The 21,166-nt window shown below is 36.9% G+C and overlaps 1 protein-coding gene and 1 pseudogene across 2 annotated transcripts; both read left to right on the top strand.

Moving 5' to 3' along the window:
* Positions 1-201: 201 nt before the first annotated feature.
* ARRDC3 (arrestin domain containing 3) lies at positions 202-13,504 on the top strand. 2 transcript variants are annotated; one of them, XM_008576047.1, is made up of 8 exons: positions 202-702; positions 4,647-4,728; positions 6,982-7,129; positions 8,084-8,186; positions 8,521-8,777; positions 9,284-9,446; positions 9,721-9,875; positions 12,046-13,504. In XM_008576047.1, exons 1-8 carry the CDS (start codon positions 423-425, stop codon positions 12,100-12,102), a joined length of 1,245 nt encoding a protein of 414 aa, XP_008574269.1. In that variant the 5' UTR covers positions 202-422; the 3' UTR covers positions 12,103-13,504. The 2 variants fall into 2 exon arrangements, with proteins under 2 accessions (XP_008574269.1, XP_008574270.1); XM_008576048.1 differs by lacking the exon at positions 12,046-13,504 and having other exon boundaries at positions 9,683-9,841.
* A 6,130-nt stretch (positions 13,505-19,634) lies between these two features.
* Positions 19,635-20,842, top strand: LOC103593118 (annotated as a pseudogene).
* The last annotated feature ends 324 nt before the right edge of the window (positions 20,843-21,166 follow it).

Here is a 21,166-nt window from a genome sequence, read left to right on the forward strand (position 1 = left end):
CAGCACTAGTGCCTTCTTCCCCTAGCTCTGCACCTACTGTACCCGCGAGCGAGCGAGCGAGCTAGTGAGAGACTGAGCTGCGCGCGGGAGGGGGCGCGCAGGGAGGGCGGACAGCAGCCGCGGCGTGCGCGTGCGCACTGGGGTTGTTTTTCACAAAGCTGCTCTTAAAGTGAGCTGGCAGCTTCCAGCCGCCCGTCTTTGTAAGGAGACCACTGAGACAAGCGGGACCGCGGAGCAGCAGCCTCTCTGCTGCCCTGACTTTTTAAGAAATCTCAATGAACTATTTGTAAAGAATCACTGATCCTGCCTGCAAGCTTTTTGCACGGCACAGACGTTGATCAGTGTTAAGTAAAGATCACATTTTATATGCGATCTTGACTTTTTTTGTCTTACATTATATTTTTATAGATTTTGTTATAAACATGGTGCTGGGAAAGGTGAAGAGTTTAACAATAAGCTTTGACTGTCTTAATGACAGCAATGTCCCTGTGTATTCTAGTGGGGATACCGTCTCAGGAAGGGTGAATTTAGAAGTTACTGGGGAAATCAGAGTAAAATCTCTTAAAATTCATGCAAGAGGACATGCGAAAGTACGCTGGACTGAATCTAGAAACGCCGGCTCCAATACTGCCTATACACAGAATTACACTGAAGAAGTAGAATATTTCAACCATAAAGACATCTTAATTGGGCACGAAAGAGGTAAGTTTTTTTATATTATTCAGAAGCCATTAGACTTTTTTAAGTACCTTTTCAGTTTTCTGAATTAATTCTACTCCTAGCATAACACAACAGTTTGATAAAGATTAGCAAAGTTGGAAGATTTGGATTCTCCTTGACGTTCATCGTGTGTTAAGCTATAATGCATGCAGGCATCTGCAAAGTGCCTGCAAACTGCACTTATTCAACTACATCTATACCCGGCTTGGTCTGTGCCATACGCACTTGTAATCCACTTGCACCATACTTATAAATTCTGCTTCAGTCTGATTCAGTAATTTCACTAATATGCTTTCAAATGAATTGAGAAAAACTACAATCCAATATTAGATTTTTTGCCTTTTACTTTGCATCCTTAGATCTAAAAACTGAGCTACAATGAAGAAATGGAAAACATTTTTAAGAGGCGTAATAGGTGTGTTTCATTTTTAATACTGACACACAAAAGACTTTGATACAGGGTATCCGTGGCTCATTTTGACATATGGTATCAACACCCCACGTGTTTTTCCCTATTCTTTCCAATTCCTTTAGAAATGTACATCAAGCATTCTTTATTTTAAAGGACAGTATCTGTCCTTATGGTTGGTATTGAGTCAGTTTTAGAAGCCATTTAGAGTCAGTAATGTTCTTTTCCGAGCATCATGTCTAACTTTGGAACGTGCATTCAATGAAACCCATGCCAGTCAAATGGAATTGAAAAGTATACGGCACATTGGATTTGATTTTGGGTTAGAAGAGAGAGATGAAGGGTTGTCAAAATAAGAAGGGGTCCTGAGATTTCCAGTCTATTGTCTTAAATGGCTACATTGTGGAAATATAGGAGACTCTAAGCTTGTTTTTCTAAGTTTCCACCCTTTGTTAGAAGCGGTTCAATCCTGTTTCGGACCAGTTCTGGGGGGTGGTGAGGAGGGGCGCTTGTTCTGCTCTCAGCAGATTGGTTACACGCGTCAGGTGGTGGCGATGACTTAATTCCTAGCCCAAGAAGAATATAATGTTAAAACTGGTTATGTAATTTTTGTGCTTCTCCTTTTTAATGCAGTATTTAGTTGAAATGGTGACGATTTCTCAGAAAAAATAGAGGCATATTTTTACCTTTTTTTATATTAAAAATATACCTTCTGGGGAAACGCTAATTGAACTAAGGCAAGTGAGAAATGAAAGATGCTTTGAGTCACAGCATTAGTACATTATTTTTTTAAATAGTAAGATAAACTCACTTCTTCAGTAAGGGTTTCATAGTTAAACACATAGGGACTTTGCATCCTAAAATAATTTCTAATTAACCTCTTCAAGCGTTCACACTGATAGGAAATGCACATGCCTAATGACAGTCCTGGTATTTATTGAAAAGCAGACACATGAGTGTGTTTGAACCTTTCTGGACATGCAGCCTTTTATAAAATGTGAGAGAAGAAACAAAGGTTTATCTTTAAGGAGTTGAGACTTGCAGTGAGAGAAAAGTGGAACCATGAGTTGTGGGGAAGAACAATTTCATTAGTTGCACCACGATTTCACGGTAAAGAAAACTAGGTGCCCCGCACCCCATGAGATGCCCCCCAACCCCCGCAACGTGTGGATGAGCTCTTAGCCTGGAATAGTTTCAATGACTTGAAATTGGGAGCTCTCTAACTAGCCTGGTAACTGAGATCCCGCCCTGGGCGACCGGTGATAGGCGGAGCCGGGTTTGTTAGCCTGTTGCTAAGGCGATGCCAGGCGCTGATTGGATTGGGCGCGGACGGGTGGGGAGAGTGAGCTCGCTCCGGCTGGGGCGAGGCTTGGAACCGGCGTGCGCCGGTAAGGGTCCCTCCAGACCCGCCGCCCCCGCCCCTGCTCGCGTCCTTTCCCGGGTTTCTGTGGGCGTCCGGGGACCTTGTCACATCACGTTCTGTCGCCTCTCACTCCGGCCTGCTTGGAGTCACTGAAAGAAACGATTTAGATTTCAGCCGAGTAGAGGGCAGGAGCTCCAGCCGGCCTTACAGGTGCTGAATGGCCGTGGGCGCAACTTTAGCTAAAAATACTATTCAGAGGGAACTCGGGTGGGGAAGTTTAGCAGTACCCCGTTTTCCTATTTAACGGGTGGAAGGCGTCAGGTGGCTCCTGTAAACGCTTGTTCCCCTCAGCCTAGAAAAAGTGTTTCCTGACTTGTCCAGTCACTAGACTGGCTACCTTGATTGACCTGAGGGGAGACAGCAGAGGCTGGCCGGGAGGATATGGAAAAGTGATTTTGGTATCAAAATCTGGGTGGGTATCTCCTTGGCGAGTATCCCTTGCCCCCCTCTCATTGTTTCCCGGGGCCTTCGGCTCCCCCTTTCACCGCCCCTGTTTCCCTCGCTGCAACTGTAAAGGTGTCAGAGTGGCCCCAGCCAGATCGAACCGGTCACCGGCAGGGGCGTGTAAAGCGGAAGCGCAGCGGCGCAGTTGCCCCGCCCCCGGTCCCGCAGTCTAGGCTGCGCGGGCGCGAGCGCGAACGCGAGCACCGCGCGACGTATGCTGTATGTATAGCGGGGAGCGCGAGCGGCGGCGGCGCGCGGGCGGGCCGGCTGAGATCTGCTCGCGCCGGTTTAGGCCGGTCCTCTCCTGCTCCGGTCTAGTTCTTGATTGACAGCTCGGTACTTGTTTACCACGGCGGCACCGCCGCCGCCGTTCTCAATGAGACTGCTGAGCTGGCACAAAAAGGAAGAGAGAAGGGAAGGAAGGGAGAGAAAGGAAAACTTTGGGCGGCTTCGAAGGGAGCGAATTTAAATGGCCCCCCACTCGCCAGCTAGTTTTCGTTGTTGAAATCAGTTCAGGGGTTTTGCACAGGCGATGAGGAAAATAGTATATAGACGTGGTTTTCAAGTAAAAGTATTGACATATAGGTGCTTTTTTTTTTTTTTTTTTTTTCTTTGATGGAAGCATCATGGTTTTCTGTATATGCAGTACTTTGGTGAGGGAAAGTTAAATGATAGTATCAATTTTTCCTACTCTGGTGGCCAGTTACAAAGGTTTTTACATCGAGAAAACTAAATAGGACATTTGTGTAATTATCCAGGCAGAACAAGTAAAAGAACCATTTTAATAATCCAGAACCCCTCCCATATTTTCGATAGTACATTTCTTTAAACAGCCACTTAAAAAATAATGCATTTGACGAGAAGAAATTGGTTACGAAATAAGTCATCCCTCTTTGGTAGCAACTGGAGACTCCCTAATTGGACTTCATTTTTCAAGGATGTGGGACATTGTTTTCTTGTAAGCAGACACCTTGAAATCCTGGCCTTTGTAATTGATTAAGGTACACTTAGTGCATATGCGGATTTTAGCTGTTGGTAGCACCAACTGAGTGTTGCAATCATTTTAGGTCAATAAGGAATTATTTTCAACTGTGAAACTGACTTTTTTTTTTTTTTAATCCAGCATCTATTGACAAAAAGTTTATTGTGGTTTTGGAATTGTAACATATATTCTATTTACATCTTCGGTATTATTTCCCCAAATCTGACGTTTTTTTAAAACTGACATTAGCAGTTTTCCCTTAATATATTGTAGTCTTTAATAAGACAAATTTGAGAAAACAGTTGGAAAGATATTATCTTAGTATGATTTGAGACCTGAGACTTTTGTTGAATATATGCTGTCTATTAGACAGATGCTTTACAGTTTGGATCATTTTCCATTAAAAAAAAAAATGCCTATGGGGTGTAAGAATTCATTATCCCAGTTCTGCAGATAAAGCAACTTGAAGGCTCAGGATTTTTATTTTATCCAGAGGAAGTGAAGAAGATGGAATTAGAACTCAGATCTGTCAGACTCCAAAGCTTGTGGCCTAAATTGTTATATAAGTATCTTTAAAGTTAAGCCACCATGACGTGTGTGTGTGAGAGAGAGAGAGAGAGAGAGATGGTTTAGTAAGTTTTTTTGTTTTCTTTTTCTGTTTGTTTTAGATGATGATACTTCTGAAGAAGGTTTCAACACTATTCATTCAGGAAGGCATGAATATGCATTCAGCTTTGAGCTTCCACAGACGTAAGTATTATAAGTAGTAGGCATTTTTCATAGATACAGGCATTTTTCATAGATACTTCAATTTTTAAAGATTAAAAATTCTAAATTTAAATAGTTATACTTTTAAAAAAAAAACCCTTTTCATTACTGAAACTTGCTGGAGGAAAACGATATATTAAACATACGAAGCTATTTTTTAATATAGTGTGGCAAAATTATAGAAAGCAAGCTCAGTCCTTGGTTTCTGTCCCAAAGTTTATGAGGTTTTAAAAACATGAATAGTATTTCATCTAATGTGAGTGAATAGGAGGACGCTAGTAAAATAGTAAGCATTTTATAAATACTTAGTATATTGTTAATTAGCATTATCAGAAAAGAAAGAACATATCAAGTCTCAGTAGTTTCAGTTTATAAAAATTCAATGTTCTACCTTTTCTGCTAATGCTGACCAATAGCGGTAAGTTTAGAAGGTAAAAATAATTTAGGAATATCCTAACTTTAGAAGTGATGTTCTTTTTTTTTTTTTTTTTTTTTCCTTTTTGTCTTTTTTCGTGACCGGCAACAGATCGCAACCCTCGATGTTGCGCCCGCACCTCGCTCAGCCAGTGAGCGCCGGTCTGTATGTGGGATCCGAACCCTCGGCGGGAGCACCGCCACGCTCCCAAGCTGCGCACTGTAGCAGTGCGCCACCGGGCCGGCCCCAGAAGTGATGTTCTTTTGATATGGATTCAAAAGTTCTATGTAGAGAGCTATTGGGAAGATCACACAAAACACGCTACCATCTTGACTTAAAAGGAAATATCCATCAGAGATACCTTAGCATAAAGCTTGGAATATATTATGAAAGGAAGAAGGAAAGGTGGTACATTCTTAATAACAGATTGTTGGGAGAGATTTTATAAATTTTTCTTTTTTAATAATTCCTTTTAACAGATATTGAACCTGCACAGTGGCACTTGTACTGAATAAACTTAGATTTCATAGGAATTTATCAAGTGCCAAATCTAGATAATTCTAAATTTGTTTTGTTAATTCTAGTACTTGAGTTGTTATATGGACATAGAATTCATAAATGGTATTTCTTAGAGTATTCTGTTTACCACAGTGAGAACTTCATTTTGAATATAATGCCCTAATCTACTTTCTGAGAAAAATATTTGTCTGGATAAAATAAAGCTAATATTGGGCCTGAATATTTTCAGAGGTCATTTAATTTTTTTTTTTTATTCTATCTGTAAACCAAAATTGTTTAACATAAACTCTAGAAGACTAGCTTAAAGAACACGATTTAAAAGCACTGCAAGTTAATGTGGGAGTTTAAAATGCAAAATATATTTGTAAAAATGCCAGTGCTTTTCATATTAATCTAAGCTAGCACTCTACCTCATAAATAACATAATTTCATTTTCTAATACAATTATGAGAAAGGGGCTAAACTCACCAAAATAAAACCTTACACAAGTAATAAAATCTGGCAGAGTTCAAAAACAGTTCTTGATTCTCTTGATATAGGTCAATAGGAATATTTTTTTCTTTTTAAGCCTATAAAGTTAGAAAACATAGCCAAAAAAGAATTAGAACATGAGTAAACTGGAAAATGTAAAAGCAATTTTTCAGAGTTTCAGTGGAATTTACAAAATGTGAACTATAATGACTATTCTAGGCCTTTTCTAGACCTTAATTGGTTGCTATAAAATGAGGTAATAATTCCTAGCTAATGAGAAGTGAAGTACTGTAGGGAATTTGGTCTGAATGTTTAACCAATGTCTAGAATTTCTCAATAGAAATAGTTAAGCCATCCTTTATTTTTTAAATTAAAATCTTGACCTTTTCAAGAACTGCTCATTAAACTTTCTTAATTTTGCCACGAGCATTAAAAGTAGCCTCTTCTTAGATGAAAGGGATTGTATTTTTCTGGCTTTTTAAAGCAAAATTTGTATAATATTTAACTATTATCTCTTGCTATTTGGAAATAAAAGGATTTTTCCCCCAATGACTTATCCCTTTGGAATTATTATTTTTTTTAATTAATTAATTTATTTTGGGGTGGCTGGAGAGTACAGGGATCCAAACCCTCGACCTTGGTGTTACACCGCCATGCTCTTAACCAACTGAGCTAACTGGCCAGCCCCTGGAAATATTTTTAAATTAAATGTTTGATACTTCATTGGTACATAAACAGTTGAACATAAATTAACACTTCTATTATGACCTACCGTGTGATTCTTAGAAAGAAGTATAAGGTTAATATATTGACCTTTATATTCTGCACAGACCACTTGCTACCTCATTTGAAGGCCGACATGGCAGTGTGCGTTATTGGGTGAAAGCCGAATTGCACAGGCCTTGGCTTCTACCAGTAAAATTAAAGAAGGAATTTACAGTCTTTGAGCATATAGATATCAACACTCCTTCATTACTGGTAAGAATTAACTGAATTCTTCATTCTTTGTTTTTGGCATATAAATACTGAAGAATAATCACCTAAACTATGCAGTCTTCATAATTTTTTAAAAAATGGTTTTAAAGAACGTCAAGAGCACACAAATTAATGAAGAATATGCTTGTATTTTTGATATTGTAATAACTAAATAAATTTAAAAGTAAGACCAGTATATGGTATGAAATGTCTGTTACTAAGAATATGACAGCAGTAACAAAAAATAGATCTGTTCCCTGAATGATTATAGTGGAAGAGGAACAGTGGTTTCAATTATTATAAGACAATATCACTTACTTGAAAATATCATAATCTAAAATTTGTACTACGTGGCATTATTCCAATATCGGGATAGTTGTCAAATAATGGGGAATTATCACTTTCATGAAAAAACTTAGCTCCTTTATGAAAGGAATTTTTAATTGCATTTTCTGTGAGATTAATTCAAATTTGACCTCAAAAACTATGTTTTAAGTAAATGATAACATCTTTAAAGCAAATAAGAATTAACCTTAAAAATGGGCAGTTTTTCTTTTTCACATGTTGATTTTTACATTCTCAAAGACGTTAACATTTGGGATAATAACCAAGTTGCTTTCTCTGCTGCCTTTTTTTCAAGGCAGTTTACAAGGAATGTGGAAAGGGTTTTTTTGTTTCATTGATTTTTAATTACTATATAGGTAAATAGAGTATGTCTATGAGATAAGGTATTAAGCTTTACCCTTTTTCTTTAATTGAATGAAAATTTATGTAAAGGTAAAAATAATGGTATAACTCAGAAGCCGTTAGTTTAAAAAAAAAATAAAAGTATGGGTACAGAAAAAAAAGCAACACTACTATTAATTTTAAATTCTCCAAGAATTTAGGATTGTATTTTTATATATTCTGCTAGTGTACCAATTCATTGATCTCTTTCTCTAAATTTATTTCTTGCAGTCACCCCAAGCAGGCACAAAAGAAAAGACTCTCTGTTGCTGGTTCTGTACCTCAGGCCCAATATCCTTAAGTGCCAAAATTGAAAGGAAGGGCTATACCCCAGGTATGTATGAGGTAGATCCCCACAAAAAAGTCTTTCTTCACTTAGTTTTTGTGTATAAATGTGTAATACTACTTGTAAATATAAACAAATTACAGTATTTTTTGGTAAAGTAAGACAAATTGTGCTTATCCAGTTTCTTTGCACAAATTGAAATGTAGTCTCCTTTTTCAAATAGCTAGTGTAAATGAATAAACATTTTATGACTCATAGCTACTTGCTACTCCTAGTACAGTTTTTCATCCATGTAGCTGAAGTATCATTAGATTTAAGAATCTTTAATTGTTTTATTTTAACAGTAGAGAGAGAGAGATTGATTTTTTTTCCCCCTCTATAGGTGAATCAATTCAGATATTTGCTGAGATCGAGAACTGCTCTTCCCGAATGGTGGTGCCAAAGGCAGCCATTTACCAAACACAGGCCTTCTATGCCAAAGGGAAAATGAAGGAAGTCAAACAGCTTGTGGCTAACTTGCGTGGGGAATCTTTATCATCTGGAAAGACAGAGACATGGAATGGCAAGTTGCTGAAAATTCCACCGGTTTCTCCCTCTATCCTTGACTGTAGTATAATTCGTGTGGAGTATTCACTAATGGTATGTATAGATTTAAGAGGGTTTTTTTAAGTCTTAAAGTTATGAGGATATCAGGATGTCATTTTGTCTTACATCCAGATTTGATTTTTATATTCCAAATATGATATATACAAATATATGTAAATCTTTATGTAGTTTGGATTATAATTACTAATTTTACTTTGTGTAAACATACTATACAGTATTGTACATAACAGAAAAACTTGGGCCGGCCCGTGGCTCACACGGTAGAGTGCAGTGCTGATAACACCAAGGCCATGGGTTCGGATCCCATATAGGGATGGCCGGTTCACTCACTGGATGAGCGTGGTGCTGACAACACCAAGTTAAGGGTTAAGATCCCCTTACCGGTCATCTTTTAAAAAAAAAAAAAGAAAAACTTTTCATGTAATAAGTAAAAAATGAAGTAAATGGAGGCCTCAAATAACATTAAAATTAGGTTATTAGTTTTTAAAAAGAAAATCATACTTGGCTTTCTAACCCTAATATCTCTTTTTAATGTTTAGGTGTATGTGGATATTCCTGGAGCTATGGATTTATTTCTTAATTTGCCACTTGTCATTGGTACCATTCCTTTACATCCTTTTGGTAGCAGAACCTCAAGTGTAAGCAGTCAATGTAGCATGAATATGAACTGGCTTGGTTTATCCCTTCCTGAAAGGCCTGAAGGTAATTTGATAATGCATATCTAAGCTTAATCTCTTGTTATCAAGAACATTATTTTGCTTCTGATATTTTATGACCCTAGATAAACTTTTATCTTTCTATAAAGATAGGAGGTATGCTCCTAATGTTAAATTTAGATTATGTCTCTCCCTAGTTTTAATCACATAACAGATTATTATTATTCTGCCTTGACATTCCTTTTTAATACCTACTATTCTGTGTATTTTGACATGCATAAGAACGTGCTGTTCGAATTGCGTGTATATTTTTCCTTCAGCACCACCCAGCTATGCAGAAGTGGTAACAGAGGAACAAAGACGAAACAATCTTGCACCAATGAGTGCTTGTGATGACTTTGAGAGAGCACTTCAAGGACCACTGTTTGCATATATCCAAGAGTTTCGGTTCTTGCCTCCACCTCTTTATTCAGAGGTAAGCACCAACTCCTCAAGTGGGCTGGCTCTCTTGGGAAAGAGCATTGTAAACTTTAAAAAATATAGTTAGGTCTTTATTATCATGATAATAGAAGAACAAATAGTTTAGAAGAGATTAAAAGTTAAGATTAGGGTAGATACTGAAGTAAGACTTCACTTATATTGGGCAAATGAGATAATGATATAACCTCATGTTGAAATTATTTACATTTTTTGAGGGAATAATTTCATATTTTCAAGAATTGATAGAACTGGCATTTTGCAAGCTTTGATTAGCTAGAATTTATCTTCCTCATAGCCTTTTTCAAATTTAATTCTTACATATTTTAACATCATCAGTCATGGAGAAAATAGGATATTTACAATAACATCTTAACCATTATTCTTCCCATACTGTTAGACTATTTTCATTCATCTCACATTGATGGGCAGCTAAGCACTTAATGTGAATAAAGCATGACCTTACTTGGGAGAAATTCACAGACTAGTGGGAAAATCTAACTTAGAAGCAAAATGTTACATATCGGTATGATGGGAATATACAACTCATGTGAGGAGCAGCTTATTGGGCTTGGGAATCAGGTGGCTTCCATGAACACGTGACTGGTAGGCTGAATCTTGAGGAACGAATAGTCCTGAAAAGGCAGAAGAGTTCAGGCAGGAAAAACAGCATATGTAAAGGCAAGGAGGTGAGGGGGAATCCAGCAATTTCAGTATATTTCAGAATGACTGAAGCCCATTGTTAATGTTTTTGAGGCGCTTTGAGTTTGGCCTTGATACCAAAATAATTTTGTAAGTCACTAGTCAGCATTTTCTTTTGGTTACTATAGTTTACACTGTTATTTTGCAATTAAATATTACTCCTAAATTAGACATAAAGGGGATTGTTTTACTCTTCAACAAATTACTCTTTTTCTAAACACAGTAACTAGAAGAGTCAATTTTCCTTTGGGTGTGATTAATATGAGATCCTCTCTATTCATTGATTCAGAGTCTGTTCTTGCAAATTCTGGATTAGACCTAGTTTTTTCTATTCCATTATTCCAATTCATAAAATCTACTTTTAGATACTAAAAGTGTTCTGCTGCTTGTTAGAGACTTTGTGGTTACATTTTTATTTTGACATTTCTGTCTTACGTATGAAGTCAGTCATTTCTGACTTGATTTGCAGCTTCCTGGATATTGGAGGGAACATTTTAAAAGAATTGCAATCTCAGTGTAATTCACTTTCAAGCAATTTGTCATGAAATTGTGCCTTCTTTTAAAATGAACTAAGGATAAGATAATTTAAAACCCTGAAATAGGTTCAGGGTGTGACTTAACTAAAAGTTATTTGGCTTTTCTCCTTCAAAAATTTGTTTTACCTAAAGCTTCTGAGGCACTTTGGGTTGTCCCACATATAACTGCAAGTGGGTGGGTCTTGTCCAAAAGACCTTTCAATAAAAGAAATACATTAAACCCAACGTTTTGCCCTTCTGTACCCATTCTCTTTGTAACTGAGAAGCCCCTAAAATACATTCACTTTCATTAAGTGTGCATATGAAAGTCCACTCCAGAGATAATAGAAGGTGAGAAGCCTCTAGAATGTTTTGGGTTCAGCATTGTAATTTCCTGATACACACTGTATTTTAGGCTTTCTCTGGGGTTTTACATCTATGAGTTACTACCTCACGTAAGCACCAAGAGCATTATTTATACAGCTTCATTCTTTGCAAAGCCTAGGGAAGAGATGAGTTTACTTCCTTGTAGAAAAAAATGAAAGGGATACTTTATCAATGGAGATAATTGCTATGAAGTTTTTCTCCATTGTGTATTTGAGTCTTAAGTACAACTAATGCTGAGTAAAAAATCTTCATTCACTGATAAAAAGGGGATTTTTTAACATTAACTTTTGTGAAATAGAGGACTATTCAGTCAGACCTTTTATAAATCTTATTGATAATCTGGTGATTGTGAATATCAGACACTTTATAGGTAATACCAGCACCTTTTTCTCCTCACATAGCATTTCAGTTATGAAAAGGGAATAACTGGGTATAATTTGCTAATAAGCTGTTAAAACTCTTTCTTATTGATTTTGAATACTAGTTTAAAAATGTATAGTCATTTGCTGCATTCTTCCTAGACCTCATCAAATAACCTATAAATCTTTTCTCATTTCTTTCTAGATTGATCCAAATCCTGATCAATCAGCAGATGATAGACCATCCTGCCCCTCTCGTTGAAGGAACACTTGGTTGAGTCAAATTCATGTGGGTTCCGAACTATATCCCTTCCGGCTGAGGACAGAGAAGTATCTTGGAGACACGTTTTCAGTGGAAGTGGAATTGCTTTTGCCCAGAAAAATGGCGAATACATGAAACAACCAGTTATCATGCTTTAGAAGCCTATAGCAACATTCTGGGACTGCTCCAACATGCTTGAAGATCTAAGCTTTTCTCCTCTAAAACTGGCACATATTAAGAGCAGTCTTCATAGCCTATGGTCATAGGTGTCAAAACACCACATTGTAAAGAGGGATGATTTCCTTCTTTTGATTTGAAAATTTGCACATGCTCAATGCTTACATTGTGCAGTTCAATGTCACTACGGCTTTTTTTTTTTTTTTTTTCTTCCTTCCCATTTATGCCAGACTCTTGTTACTCTTTTAAAACTTGTTTGTGGTCAGCACGACAAGGAACAAAAGAAAGCTTTGAAAAAAACTTTAACATGAAAAAAAACGCACTGACTTTTTTTATTTAATATAGCCTGGACTTTACCTGCATATGCACATGCTCAGAATTGTCCTACTAGGCTGACCATGTATCACCTCTTCAGCTTGGATCCTATTGTGGATTTATTTACAAACATCAAATGCCTTCAAGCCAATCCTTTTTGCTGTATGTTTTGCAGCCTACTGTAGTAGATACGCAACAGATATGTGGGGAAAAAAGAGATAAGAGGAAGAAGCTAATAAGAGACTGTCAAGATTGTATACCTTCTTGATTTCTTTTAGGAATTTGTTGCCTTTCTACTATTACAGCAAAACAGCATTTTGTTACTGACTGCCTAAAATCACTTAATCTCAGGTGAACGCATCACTTGCCAAACTGTTGGAATGCTATTTGTGTTTTGTTGCACTGTTGAGTTATATTTTTGTTTATTTGGTTGGCTTTTTGGAGAGAGAAATTTGGAAACGGGACATACACAAAAGTGATAATCCACCCACATTCCCTTTTTATCTTTATCTACAAGAAGAAACTAGTAGAGCTAAGAATGGAGTAATAAAGACAGTACAGTGGGCACCAGCAAAGAGTTAAGGGCTATTGCTCTTTAAAATTATTATTTTTAAAGTATGGAAGTTTTCCAGTCACTGGGGAAGGGAGGGGAAAGTGCATTTATTTTTATACAGAGTTAATTACCTCCAAAACACATATGTTGGAAATCATTTTTACTGGTGCAAAGTATTTTCATGAGCAGGAATATATGTGGAGGTTATGATTAGAAAGCTTAATTTATATATTTGCTATCCTGCTCAAGCTTGACAGCGTTGAAATCCATGTTTATTCAAAAAAGTGTGTAACTTCAAAATTACAAGTACTAGAAAGTTTGCTGGGATAACTGTTTTGTATTTTTGCAGGTTTTTTTTAAAAATGAAAGTACTTTTGCGGCCGGCCCGGTGGCGCACTGGATAAGTGAGCCGCTTGGGAAGCGCGGCGGCGCTCCCGCCCGAGGGTTCGGATCTCACATACAGACCGGTTCCCGCTTGCTGGCTGAGCGAGGTGCGGGAGCAACACCGAGGGTTGCAATCCCATTGCCGGTCCCTGGTCCGGTACGGGGGCAACACTGAGGGTTGCGATCCGTTGCCGGACACGGAAAAAGACAAAAAAAAAAAGAAATGAAAGTACTTTTTCCATTACCTAAAGGTCAATTTGCTAAACATGAGAAATCACTGAGTATAGTATAGATAAAATAGGAACAGTGATTACATCAGTAAATTTATTAAAAATAATTTACAGTTGGCTCAAAACAAATATACCAGCATTCATGATAACATTTAAATCTGTATTTTTCAAGGTACAAAGTGTACTTTTTTTTTTTTGAAGGAATTCGCTTTTGATGTTCTTAATGAAAATCAGCATCTTGTGATGTCACAACATACGTGTGAAATGGGTATTACATCTATCCTAACATTTAACCCCACAGTTAATAAAGTGACTGAAAATAATAGTAACTCTGGCTTGGTGCTTGACCTGATTAAATGCTGTCTTAAGCTTCATACAAAACAAATAGGCTTTTCCATAAGTGGCCTTTAAGAAAACATGGAAGACAATTCATGTTTGAAAATGCTGACAGGGTGAAGAAAGCCCAGTGTAAAAATGAATCACGTTTTAAGTGATTCAGTTAAAGGGTTTGGGCTCCCGTAGCAAACTAATAACTAGATAATAAGGAAATGGGGGTGAAATATTTTTTTATTGTTGTTAAATCATTTTGTGAATGTCCCCCTCAAAAGAAGCTAATGGAATATTTGGCATAAAGGGCATTTGGTGATTTTAATTTCTATTTGGGGTTGGGGGATTGTCAGAAAATCCCTTTTCTTTTCTCTCTTCTTACATCTGACTAGGGAACAATTGTTGATATGCATAGCATTGGAATACTTATCAACATATACTCTTACAAATAACAAATGAAGCAAGAATGACCAATATCCTGATAATTGGCACTGGGTCACAAAATGTGATTAAAAATTGAAATTTATAAAACTTTATCAAATAAAGTTTTATTTTCCTCCTTAAAGTATCTTTATTATCTTACTTAGAGGCATTACTGTTTTCTACATATTGGTCAATTCCTGACATTAAGGTGTGAGGTTCACAGTTGTATTCCAGTATTCAAGATAGATTCCTGATTTTTCAGTTAAGAAAAGTAAAATCCAAAATGTTAGCAAAACAAAGTGCAATATTAAATGTTTGCTTTATAGATTATATTCTATGGCTGTTTGTAATTTCTCTTTTTCCCTTTTTTATTTGGTGCTGAATATGTCTTTGTAGGCTCTGTTTTAAGAAAACAATATGTGGGAAATGATTTAATTTTTCTTATTGCTCTTGTGGAAAATAAAGTGTTTTGTTTTTTTTCTTTTTTGTATAATTGTTTGGAGATTTATTTGAATCTTCATCATAACTCACCAAACATGCAAACACTATTAACACTACAATTAAACTCATTTTAAGCCAGTCTGTATAAAAATTGTTGCTAGATCTGTACTAAAGAAAATTACTGAAGATGTAAAGGAATTTATAATCCTAATAACTTTCTACTTAATTTACTAAGCCGTGGACACTTTTTTACACAACTTTTAAGTTAGATATAAATAAACTTCTGTCTAAATATGAACCAAACAGCCAGCTAAAGTAATTTCGCTTTCACAGAACAATTTCCTCTCACTATGATGTATTCAAGTTTCTAGTATTTCAAAAGGGTGTAAATTTAAAACATTTTTCTAAATTTTAAAAACAGTATTCTTTTTCTTAAAAGAATGTCTGAATTTTATAGTGATCGGTAACCCAAGAAGTACTAAAGGAATCACATTTAGAATTCTTTAAGTTTTTATACATTTATGCACGTTATCAAATTGTATGCCTCACCATATGATTCACCGATATTTCTTCCCAAATGTATATTCACATATAAAGTATAAGAGGCATTTAGACATATATTTTGTATACATTTATAATCACTTAATTTTGCACCTAAGACCTAGCAATACATACAAGTTAATATAATAAGGAGTAAAAGTGACAGTTGTGGGAGAAGGAATTAAAGGATGAGGAGATCTAGGTTCTGGGTTCTGTAACTTTAGATGTGGCGTTGACCAAGGTGTGCAAGTTGATTTCCTCATTCTACAAAGTAGCTATCCAAGGTCTATTTCACCCCTGGAAGTGTGAGTTTATACGTCTTTCAAATAAGGAAATAATGCTCTAAATCAGTTACAACAGTGTACACTCCACATTGCTTCTAAGTTTGCATTGGAATACTTTCAGATCTTAAGTTCAGTAAATGTCCCTTAGGTTACATAAGGACATGAGTGAGTTGTCTTGCTCCACTTTTGCATTAACTATGCTTATCAAACTCACCTTGTCATAATTTATTGAATTGGTAACTTGGGATATTTATCAGGACTTTTGATTACAGGAGAGGAAGAAACACACTAGTATAAGTGAAAAACTGTATTAACTAGTAATCCCATGGGTGAAATATATTAAACACATCTGGTTCCAGGAATCCAAATAATGCCCTGGAAACATACACTTGTCTTTCATCCCTGTACCCTTTTTCGTGTTGGGCCTATTCTTTCATATTTGGCCTTATTTTTTCGTGTTATAACATGATTCATGGACCAGGAAACATGATCCCAGCTTTTGTAGATCACAGATGAAATATCCACAGTCCCCAAATCACTTAGGGGAGATTCTGGCCGATACCTGGGCATGTTTCATAGTACATAGAATGGGTTTTCCAATAGAGTTCTGTTTCCAAAAAAGGAGAAAGAGATCACTACATTCTTGCTATATCAAGTGGTGTCTAAACCTGCAGCAACATTATTACCTGGAAGCTCATTAGAAAAACATAATATCAAGATCTACCCCAGAATATTGATCCAAAAGTCTACCTGTTCACATGATTCCCAGGTTTTCAGAAAAAAAACCTTATAAGTACTGAAATAATGGGCAATTATATCCTTGGAATTCCTATGTCAATTGGCATTTCTCAAAATGTCCTTAACTGAATGACAAAATATTTTGCCTTTTTATTTCTTAATTTCAAAAATCAATACAGAAAGGAGATAACTGTTGCAACTCATGAGAAAAATTTTATTGATATAAGAAATTTTATTTTGACTTGAGAAATGTAATCTACGGTCTTAATGATAAAAAAAAGAAAAGAAAATGAGGAGTTGTAGTAAACTGAATATAGAAGGGTCAGTTCAAATCCAAGACAATTAGTGTTTTGAAAATCCAAAAGCATGCCTAACTAGGAATGGAACCAGTATCACTGTCTTCGACTGTTGGACAGCATGAAGTTAAACATACAAGGTGAAAATATATATATATATGTATGTATGTATTTATTTTTTCTTCCCCTTCAAACCAGCTTCACAGATACCTACTTAGAAAAATGATGTCGAGATAGTATATAGAGCAAAAAAGCCATAATTTTGCTTTGGAGCAGTTTCTAGCATTTATATGTTAAAAGTATGTGTAGCCAAATGTGATTCAAGAAAACAAATTTTTATGACATTTACCTTAAGAACTTCTGATACAGCACAGCTAACTCTAGCTGGAAATGGATTTTTGCTACTTCTAAATTAAAGACTTACATAAGTTCTCATATCAATTTTCTATCCAGAGTGATTATTCCTTCTGGCACTGGTAGGTCTCTGGGAACGTTAATGAAGTTTAAATAGCGAGTTGGAATATCACTTTGTATAATTTAGAGGTCTGTTTACTAGTTACACAAAACAGTCTTACCAGTAAACAGGACGTGAGAGATCCAAATAATATATTGTCTTAATTTTTAACCTTATAAAACGGTGTTCATTTCACCAACTCATAGATCTAACAGTGATGACACGAGAGTCAAAGTATTGCACTGTGATGGTTTTAGATGGTAAGAATTTTTCCTAAAAGGCAAAGCTGCCCAATCCTTACTGAATATAAGAATTTGTACTTATTAGGTAATTTTTATCAAATGAATTAACAGCTTAAATAATGATAAGAATGCAAATTGTTAGAATAAGCAGCCAGTTTGGGGGGGGGGGGGGATTGGTTTGTTATTGTTTGTTTTTAAGGAAATCGATATTTTTACCTTCTAGTACAAGGCACACTTCTATAATCTAGACAGCTTGACGGGTCTGAATCCCAAGGAGTAGCATTCGACGTTTAGAATAAGAGGAAAGTAACAGGAAACTAAGATACAGCACATGCATCATACAAACTAACAATATGCTGGAGCCTATGAAAGCGTACCCAGAACCTACAACAGCAAAATCACACATGCTTTCTTCTCCAGTTTGCTAATTCCAAAATTAAAAGAGTGGAGGAGAAAATGTTCCCTCTCTTTCACTATTCTTCCTCCCATTTGGAAAGCCAATTCTAGAAAACCTTTGTGAGAAAACAGCCATAGAAATACATGCTGTGTAGGAAAGCAGTGGCCAAATGCCTCAGGCTGGTGAGCTTGTATAAAACTTGAGCAAACTGATCAGGTTAATCCCAATAAATTCTCTCATTACACTGCCCCCTGGATTAGTTTCCTAGGGCTACTGTAACAAAGTACCACAAATCAGGTGGCTTAAAACAAAAAAAATTTATTCTTTTACAGTTCTGGACACTAAAGGTGCAAAATCAAGGTATTGGCAGGGCCATACTTCCTCTGAAGCCTGTAAGGAAAAATCTTTGCTTGCTTCTTCTAGCTTCTGGGGGGTGGCTGGCAATCTTTGGCATTCCTTGCCCTGTAGATGCATCACTCCAGTCTCTGCCTTCATTTTCACATATACCGATGAAGTTATTTTCCTCTTCATTTTCTTTTCAGTATACTGATTTCCTTTCTTTTGGATAAATACCTAGTAGTGGGATTGCTAAATCATATAGTAGTTCTATTTTTAGTTTTTTGAGGCACCTCCATATTGTTTTCCACAGTGGCTGTACTAATTTACATTCCCACCAGCAGTGTATAATAGTTCCCTTATCTCTGCATCTTCACAGGTATTTGTTATTTTTTGTCTTTTTGATAAAAGCCATTCTGAGGTGAGACTATATCTCATTGTAGTTTTGATTAGCATTTCCCTGATGATTACTGACGTGGGGCACTTTTCATATCTCTGTTGACTATCTGCATGCTTCTTTTGATAAATGTCTGTTCAGGTCATTTGCCTATTTTTTAATTGGATTACTTGAGATTTTTTGCTGTTGGGTTGTTTAAATTCCTTATATATTCTGGATATTAATCCTTTGTCAAGTGAATAGTTTGAAAATATTCTGCATGCTATTCTGTATTCTGCATGTTGCCTCTTCACTCTATTGTTTCCTTTGTTGTACAGAAGGTTTTTAGTTTGATGTAGTCCCATTTGTCTATTTTTGTTTTTGTTGCCTATGCCTTTGAAGTCTTCTCCATAAAATCTCTGCCTGGACCAATGTCTTGAAACATTTTCCCTATATTTTCTTCTAGTAGTTTTATAGTTTCAGGTCTTACATTTAAGTCTTTAATCCATTTTGAGTTGATTTTGGTATATGGTGAGAGTTAGGGGTCTAGTTTCATTCTTCTACATATGATATCCAGTTCTCCAGCACCATTTATTGTAGAGGCTGTCCTTTCCTTAGTGTGTGTTCTCAGAACCTTTGTCAAAAACCAGTTGGCTGTAGATAAGTGGATTTATTTCTGGGCCCTCTATTCTATTCAATTTGTCCTTGTGTCTGTTTTCATGTCAGTACCATGCTGTTTTGGTTACTATAGCTTTGTATTATATTTTGAAGTCAAGTAGTTTGATGCCTTCAGCTTTGTTCTTTTTGCTCAAAATTGCTTTAGCTATTCGGGATCTTTTGTGGTTCCATATGAGTTTTAGGATTAGTTTCTTCATTCTTATTGATAAAAGTGAAAGTCTCATTACTTCTGAAATTTCTTCTAGCCAATTATTCTGCTCCTTTTCAACAGGAATGAAATTCAGGACAGTCTCTTCATTACCAATGCCACAGCTCCTCTACAGATGGGATTTGATGGTGAGATGTCTCACAGGAAGTTCTCTGCTCCCAGACATGGCTCCCTGGGCTTCTTGCCTAGAAGCACAGCATCAATCATTGTGGGAAGGTAGAGAGCTTCTCCAGTGATGATGCTTCAAATCTGGTCCACCTCACAGCCTTCCTGGGCTACAAGGCTAGTATGACCCATATTGTGCAGGAAGTTGATAGTCCAGGGTCCAAGGTGAACAAGACGGAAGTTTTGGAGGCTGTGACCATTGTGGAGACACCACCCATGATGGCTATAGGAATTGTGGGCTACACGGATACCCTTCGAGGCCTCCAGACCTTCAAGACCATCTTTGCTGAGCATAGCAGTGATGAGTGCAAAAGGCACTTCTACAAGAACTTGCACGAATCTAAGAAGGTGGCCTTCACCAAATACTGCAAGAAATGTTAGGATGACAATAGCAAGAAGCAGCTGGAGAAGAACTTTAACAGCATGAAAAAGTACCACCAGGTCATTCGCATCATTGCCCGCACGCAGATGCACCTGTTTCCTCTATGCCAGAAGAAGGCCTACCTGATGGAGATCCAGGTAAAGAGGGTCACTCTGGCTGAGAATCTGGACCGGGCCTGGGAGAGGCTAGAGCAGCAAGTCCCTGTGAACCAAGTGTTTGGGCAGGATGAGATGATTGACATCATCAGGGTGACCAAGGGCAAAGGCTAGAAAGGGGTCACCAATCGCTGGCACACTAAGAAGCTGCTCTGCATGACCCACTGAGAGCCATGCAAGGTTGCATGTATTGGGGCATGGCATCCTGCCCGTGTAGCCTTCTTTGTGGCATAGGCTGGGCAGAAAGGCTACCATCACTACACTGAGAACAAGAAGAAGATCTACCAGACTGGCCAGAACCACCTTATCAAGGATGGCAAACTGATCAAGAACAGTGCCTCCACTGACTATGACCTGTCTGACAAGAGCATCAACTCTGTGGGTGGTTTTGTTCACTATGGAGAAGTGACCAATGACTTTGTCATCCTGAAAGGCTGTGTGGTGGGAACCAAGAAGCAAGTGTTCACCCTCCACAAGTCCTTGCTGGTACAGACCAAAAGGCAGACTCTGGAAAAGATTGACCTTAAGTTCATTGACACTATATCCAAGTTTAGCTATGGCCGCTTCCAGACTGTGGAGAAGAAAGCATTCATTCAAAGGAAGAAGGAGCTTAATGTCAAGAACAGATTGCACTGCTGATGGGATCTCAGTAAAAGGGATTTTAAACACAAAAAAGAGAAAGATAGAGAATGCCACAAACCGCATAATTTGGGGTTAATTTGGTTATTTAGGCATAATTTCCTTCCTTAAGGTAACTAGAATCTTCCGAATTCTAGCATGAAGATAGTATTTTTACCAAGCATTAAGCAATTTTAATACATACTCTTAAAGCAATTTTAATATATTTTAATATATACTCTTATAGACAAAAATATTTCAGGACATGACTAGTAAAGAAGAAATATATTTGGTTTTATAAAACTTATAACAGGAAACATTAGTTCATAGAAAGAATGTTTGAGT

The sequence above is a fragment of the Galeopterus variegatus genome, unplaced genomic scaffold, assembly GCF_000696425.1.
Source record: "Galeopterus variegatus unplaced genomic scaffold, G_variegatus-3.0.2 Scaffold1278, whole genome shotgun sequence".
Classification (NCBI taxonomy): domain Eukaryota; kingdom Metazoa; phylum Chordata; class Mammalia; order Dermoptera; family Cynocephalidae; genus Galeopterus; species Galeopterus variegatus.

Coding starts and splice junctions, on each gene's coding strand:
- ARRDC3 (XM_008576047.1), top strand. CDS start 423: ATGGTGCTGGGAAAGGTGAAGAGTTTAACAATAAGCTTTGACTGTCTT. Junction 7,130..8,083: donor TCAACACTCCTTCATTACTG/GTAAGAATTAAC, acceptor TATTTCTTGCAG/TCACCCCAAGCAGGCACAAA. Junction 9,447..9,720: donor CCTTCCTGAAAGGCCTGAAG/GTAATTTGATAA, acceptor TTTTTCCTTCAG/CACCACCCAGCTATGCAGAA.